At 57.0% G+C, this 6631-nt stretch overlaps 1 protein-coding gene across 1 annotated transcript; it reads right to left on the bottom strand.

Moving 5' to 3' along the window:
* Nucleotides 1–484: 484 nt before the first annotated feature.
* Nucleotides 485–4937, bottom strand: ODF3L2 (outer dense fiber of sperm tails 3-like 2). The gene is made up of 4 exons (XM_010844655.1): nucleotides 4811–4937; nucleotides 3834–3941; nucleotides 1990–2103; nucleotides 485–969 (listed from the first exon to the last, which is right to left on the bottom strand). Exons 1-4 carry the CDS (start codon nucleotides 4935–4937, stop codon nucleotides 485–487), a joined length of 834 nt encoding a protein of 277 aa, XP_010842957.1.
* Nucleotides 4938–6631: the final 1694 nt, after the last annotated feature.

The following is a 6631-nucleotide window of genomic DNA, read 5'->3' as shown; positions in this document are numbered from 1 at the left end:
GTGGCAGGGCTGCCTCCAGCAGGATCTGGGCCCAAACAACCCTTCCATGAGTAGCAGGGATGAGCCCAAGTGAGGCAGAAACCCGAGCCATGATGGGGACCCAGGCTCTCAAGGGCGGACACTGAGTTCTAGGACACAGGAAGCCATGTCTCTGGCCAGCGGTTGAGGAAGGCCAGAGTGTCCCTTTTTCCACCTGGCCTGGACCAGCCTGGTGTTACCTGGACAGAAGAAACTGGGACGCTGGAAGGAGACTCACCCTGTGGGGACCACGGGATCTCAGCCCCCGGGACTGGAGAAAGCAGTGGCCTAGAAGGACCTTGGACCTTTCAGAAGACAGGAAGGAAGGAGGTGCCTTCCCCTCACCCTAGCTTCTCCTAGGCTCCCCCCTCCAACCACCTGCCTACCCCCCCACTTCACAGCACAGGAGACTGAGGCTCAACCCAGGAGTGGGCCAGGCGTCCTGTCACCTCCTGTCATGAGGGCATCAGGGTGCAGTGTCTGCAGCCATGGTGGTAGCCCGCTTGGAGTGGCGGATACCCATGGTGAATGCTGGGGCCCTGGCCTTGGTCACAGTGACCTGCTCAGGGCTGTGGCTGCCAGGGCCGGGTGTCTCATCTGGGGGCCGTGGGGCTCGGGGCCGCCCCAGCATGGTGAAGGCCGGCCGGCGCTGACGGTAGGCATTGGGGTCCGGGCTGTCATACTGGTCAGGGCCAGGTATCTCCGCGGGGTCCTGCGGGGGGCGGGCGGGGGGTGTGCGGCCAGCCACGGTGTAGCTGGGGCTGCTGGGCTTGGTAAAGACCTGCGAGCCCCAGAGGGAGGGCAGGGTGTAGGTGTTGGGGGCAGGGGCTGAGGTGTTCAGGGGCCGTGGGCGGAGGCGGGAGCCCAGGGTGAAAGCTGGAGGCGTCCGCTGGCGCATGGGGGCCACCTTCTCTGGGCTGTAAGCCCCAGGGCCGGGCGTCACCTCCAGACCTGTAAGAATGGGCAGTGGACAGAGTCCTCACCTCCTCTAAGACCTGGTGTGGCTCCCCTGCCATATGCATCGTGGAGTTCACAGCAGCCTGGCTGCCCTCTTTCTCTTTCAAGCCTCCAGCCTTTGTCCAAGTTCAGCCCTCTGCTGGGCATACCTCCTGTTTCCCATTCCAACCTCCCAGGAGCTGCTTCTCCATCTCAAGACAGCCCCCAAATCCCCTTCTCCCCATGTCTTCTCCACATGCTCCTACAGAGAGCCCTCACAGCCCTTCCAGGTTCCCCCTGATGTGGGTCTCTCCACCTCTCCAGACATGGCCACACTGAGGTGAGAAGTCCCCACCTGGATCTAACCACCCTGGGCTGGGGTCTTACAAAAAGTGAGAATGAGTCAAATCTACTTCAATGCTCAGCAGTTGGCTTAGTGCGTGTTTGAGTGGATGGGTCAACAGAAGGATGAGTAGTGAGTGGAGAGGTGATGAGTGAATGAGCAGATGATGGATTCAGGGAGTTGTAGAGTAATCAATAGACAGACTGTGGATGGATGGGTGAGTGGGTGGACAGATGGATGGATGGATGGGTGGATGGATGGATGGGTAGATGGAAGGATGGTTGGATGGGTGAGTGGGTACATGGATGGATGGGTAAGTGAGTGGGTGGGTGGGTGGTGGGTGGAAGGGTGGATGAAAGTGTGGATGAATGGATGAACAGACAGATGGATGGGTGAGTGGATGGATGGATGGGTGAGTGGATGGATGGGTGGGTGAGTGGATGGATGGGTGGCTGAGTAGACATGTGCCCACATGTGTACTGGGTCACATTAGCCTGGCCCACTTTACCCGCTCAGGTTCTCTTAGGGTCCCTGACCCCTCCTCTAAGTCCACTGGATTTTGTCATTCCAAAGACACTGAGGATCTAAGAAATTGGTGGGGGTAGGGCAGAAAGGGAGGGAGGTGCAAGATTGACTGAGACCCTGAAGGGGCAGGGTCCTGTGGGCGGGATCAGCTCAAATTAGATACTCACCGGGAGACTTGCCCCGGCCCTGCATGGAGTAGGCAGGGGTGCAGCTGCGGCCAAAGCGGGTGACTTTCGAGTCCAGGAAGTAGACTGGCCCAGGGCTGGTCTCCTGCGGAGATGCTGCGGGGGAGAGTCCAGGGTCTCGAGGGCAGCTCCTGTGACCTCGCCCCCAGTCGATGCCCTCATTAACCCTGAGGCCCCTGCCACGTCCTGAAGGACAACCTATGGAGGAGTGACTGCCCAGACCTGGGGCATGGGATCATGTTGACCATCTATGTGCTTGAAATCAGAGCTGTGCCCCACCCCCAACCTCCAACCTGTCAGCGGCTTGAGGGACCCGCTATGAGACACTTAGAATTGTGTGTAGAGTTAAAGTAACCCGGCCCTGAGTAAGCATCAGTCAGAGGAGAGCCCTGCAGAGCTGGGGTATGCTAGCATGAGACCAGCCTGGGGAGCAGGGCTTGAGTCGGGTCTCTGACAGCTGGTCCTGAGGAAGCTCTTGGCCCAACCGGCCAGTCTCCTCCTCACACCAGCAGGATGCAAAGATAGAAGGGGAGATGATCCTCGGGATAGGGTGAATTGGTGCCTGCACTTAATACTCGTGACCCTTACTGTGATGGCCACTGCCACTGTTTATAAGCCCACTCTGGTATCAATGCATGTGAATCTAAGAGTAGTAGGTGTGACACGGATTCATGGGTTTAAGTACCGTGTGTACATGTGCATATGTGACATGGTGCGTACACATGAAGCATGGTCTTGACAAATAGGCACAGCCCCGCTCATGTCATTTCCCACCTCAAGGCCATTGCCTGTGCTGCAAGATCTGCCTGGAGTCCCCTTCTTCTCAAGGGGGGCCGAATTCCTATTCATCCTACAAAGCCCAGCTCCCATGCCCCCACCTCTAAGAGTCTGCTCTGGGCACTCAGCAGAGTCTACACTAACCATCAGTAACCCAACTCCCCATTCTGTCTGTCCCTCTGTCCCAGGATGGGCTCCTATGACTGGGAAGAGAGCCTGGAAGTCCAGGTTGCTCTGGGCCACAGACCCAGTTCTCAGTCCTTCCTAGTGACAGATGCAGTGCTAACTCCCTTATGTGCCTCTGGCACCCCTCACAGGCTCCTGGGTTTGAGGTGGATGCTGATTCTGAAGGCTGGGAAGAGGTTGTGAGCCCCACCCCTCCAAAGGAGCCTCTGTCCACACGAATCAAGTCCCCACAGAGTAAAAACCCTTCCAGCCCCCAGCCCAGCCCACTCAGGACCCCAAGTGCTCTAGAACGCGGGGTGAAGTCACCTGCAGGCATCGCTGTGAAGGCGCAGGCAGCAGTGGCACTGTCCACAGCCTGTGGCCTCGCCAGCCTTTCCTGTCCAAACATGAAAGGTCACCTCCCACCTCCCTGTGTCCTGTGGGACAGCATGGCCCGGGAGCCCCCATCCCACTGATGGAGGCCTGGAGGTTACCCCCACGCTCAGGGCCCTTCTTTACTGATAGAGGCCAGGCGCTGTGGTAGCCACTTTGAAACCACCTAATTTTCACTCCATGAACCTCTCCATGCTTCTGAGGTGTATTTGGTCTTGAGTACAACTTGGTAAGGACTGTGCCCTCATTGTTCACAGCATGGGAAACTGAGACACAGCTTTTCCGAGTCAAGGAGAACACCGCCCACTACTCCCCTTCCATAAGGAAATGGACCAGAGAGGCACAGCAGCTTCTCTGAGGTCACACAGTAGGGGTGACACCATGCACCCTCCCAGCTTCCTGCCTAATCAGTGAGCGCCTGGATCTAAGAGGGTAGGAAGTGCTCCAGTGGGAGATTGGAGGCCCACCCCTCCCACCCCCACCGGCCTTACCCTCAATGGGCCTCCAGAAGAGTGAGTAGGCAGGACCGGCTACCCTGGTGCAGTCGTGGTTGATGTAGCCAACAGTGGAAGGCAGGGCATACAAGCCTGGCCCAGAGCCTGTGACCAGAATCCTTGGGTCACGGCCTTGGGTTGCTCACCCTGATTGATGGAGGGGGAACCCAGGGACCAGCCCCAGAGCCCCCACCCTCCTTCTAGCAAACCTCCATGACAGGGGTAGGGGAGGAGGGGCTGCCTTCCCCTGCCGGGGGGAGTGGGGAATGACAGAAGCTTTGTGAGTCATAGGAGGGAGGGGCTGCAGGGCCAGGGCACCTTGGAAATTCTGACCCCAGACTCAGAGACACAATGTCACCAGTGGAGAAACTGACCCCAGACTCAGAGACACATGGCCACCTGTAGGGAAACTGACCCCAGACATGGAGACACACTGTCACAGCTGCAGTGTTTGGTGACCTCCACAAGAATGTCAGTCCCACAGTCTGACTCCAGCTGCCTTGTTAGGGATGGAGAACTGTGGCTTGAACAGGCCCTAAGATCCCAGAGTCCACGGCAGAGTCAGGAGACTCAGCTGCCCACAGATCTCTTCGTTTCCTGCCCCTGCACAGGCTCCCAGCCTCTTTGCTGCCTTTTCTCCAAGGTCACTATCAGCAGTGAACACACCGCAAAGGCTTCTCGGCTGTCATTGCTAACGTCCATCCCCATCTCAGGACCTTTGCTGCTCTGTTGCCCACTGTATAGTCAGCACCAGGAAAGGTGTCTGACTTTACGATACTGGACTTGGGCCCACAAGAATGCCAGGTTCACACCCATCCTGCAGGAAGGAAAATTGAGTTCCTGGGAAATTCAGGGGCTTGCCGGAAGCTCCTGCCTCCAGCTGGGCTCCCACACGTTCCAAACCCCATCTGGGTGGGGGGGATGAGAGCAGGGAAGTGTCCCACCTCCACAGGGCCCCTCGCCCACCTACCTACCATGCTCCAAGGTGGCCACCCCGCAGGTCCTCCTCAGGCTGGTCTCTGGGATCTGACAGTCAGTGGCCCGCCGGCCCAGAGGCGCTGGGGTCAGCCGTGGAGCTGGGTCGCAAGTGAGAGTCCCCATGGTGGGCGGATGCCCCTGGCTCCTGGTGTCTGCTCCTTGGCCGTGCAGCTCTGGGCCACAGGTGCCGGCACTGTCCCTGATGCTGGTAGCTCCTGTGGGGTTGGCAGAGCCCTGGCCAACCACACCATCCGGAACGGCACGGACGGCCCCTTGTCCCGCGGCAGGGAGTCTGGGGCCCTGGCCTGATCAGGCTGGCCGGCGGTCGCTGGCCTGGAAGTGGGGCCAGGATCGAGTGTCGGCCAGGCGGCCGGACAGTCCAGGAAAGAGTCCAATGTCAGCAGAGCCAGTCCCCCGGGAGCCAGCCGAGCTAGGCAGCCCAGGCCAGAGCAGGCTCCCGGGAGCTGGAGCCACAAACAGGACACCCACAGCCTGGTGGCAGGAGGGATGGGCGAGGTCATGGGCAGCATGGCCCTGTTTCTACAGCTGGGGAGGCCGAGGCATGGTCCAAGATTGCCACTCTGAACCAAGAAGCATTCCTTCCTCCCCTCCTTCCCTCATCTAGGAAGTTCTCACTGAACACCAACTCTGTACTAGTTTCTGCTTGGGCTGGGGGACACGACAGGAAAAGACAGACCGGAGCTGATGTCAGGAGGCAAGAGGAAATAAGCAGTAAATGTATAAAGGAGCACTTCATACCTTAAAAGGTGTTACATGTTCTGCGAACAGAGAGCAGGGCAGGACAAGTCACTGCGGTGAGACGATGAGAAGGCAGCATTTCAGGATAGGAGGGGGCCGAGCTGAGTCCAGGACAGGAGTCACGTGGGCCAAGGGGTGGCTGCGGTTGTCCAGGAAGCCCCCTCCTCCCAGAAGCCAGCGACACAGAGCGTCTCTGTCCCTGACACAGGAAGGCTCCCCCCACCCCAACCCATGTCGGGATCTGAGACCGGGCTCAGGTAAGCATAGCCAAGCAGAATTCACATTCCTTGTCTTCAGAGCATCCTTGTTTGCTGCTGTGTGGTCACGCCCTTTTGCAGTGCAACATGTTAACAGGTGTTCTGAGTGACCATTTGCATATCATACAATTCATTCCACAATGTAATTTTTAGGCATTCTATAATTTTTGAACCTTTTTATTCAAAATGTTATAGTCTGTGTCAAAGGTCATAAAACAAGTCTTAAATGCTATGTTAGAAAAGATCTTGGGACTTCCTGGTGGTCCAGTGGCTAAGCCTCCCCACTCCTAATGCAGGGGGCCCCGGTTTGACCCCTGGTCGGGAAACTAGGTTCCACGTGCTGCAACTAAAACCTGGCACAGACAAGTAAATAAATAAAAATATAGAAAAGAAGATCTTAAAATCAATGACCTAAGGTTTCACCTTTAAAAACTAGAAAAATGTAAGAGTACTAGTGGGTAGATGGAGGGAGATTTAAAAAACAAAGTAGAATGCATGAAACAGAAAACTGAAGAAAGAATTAACAAAGCCCCCCCACCACCACCCAAAAGCTGATTCTTTAAAAAGATCAACAAGAAACCAGCGCGGTGAATGAATGACAACATTGGGACAGGAGGCCGGCAGCATTGCAGACTTGCAGGCTCTGGGGGAAACGAGTCTGTGTGAAGCCAGAGGCATTTACCATATCCCAGTCACCAGGTTACTAGCTTGGGACTCAGGCATCCTGGCCCAGCATCGCAGTGTTTAATTATCCTAGCATTGCATGAGAGGTGTGGATTCTGACCTCCTCTGGTCACAGGA

The sequence above is a fragment of the Bison bison genome, unplaced genomic scaffold (assembly GCF_000754665.1).
Source record: "Bison bison bison isolate TAMUID 2011002044 unplaced genomic scaffold, Bison_UMD1.0 scf7180017864203, whole genome shotgun sequence".
Taxonomy (NCBI): domain Eukaryota; kingdom Metazoa; phylum Chordata; class Mammalia; order Artiodactyla; family Bovidae; genus Bison; species Bison bison.
This window is presented reverse-complemented; position numbering and strand designations above follow the sequence as displayed.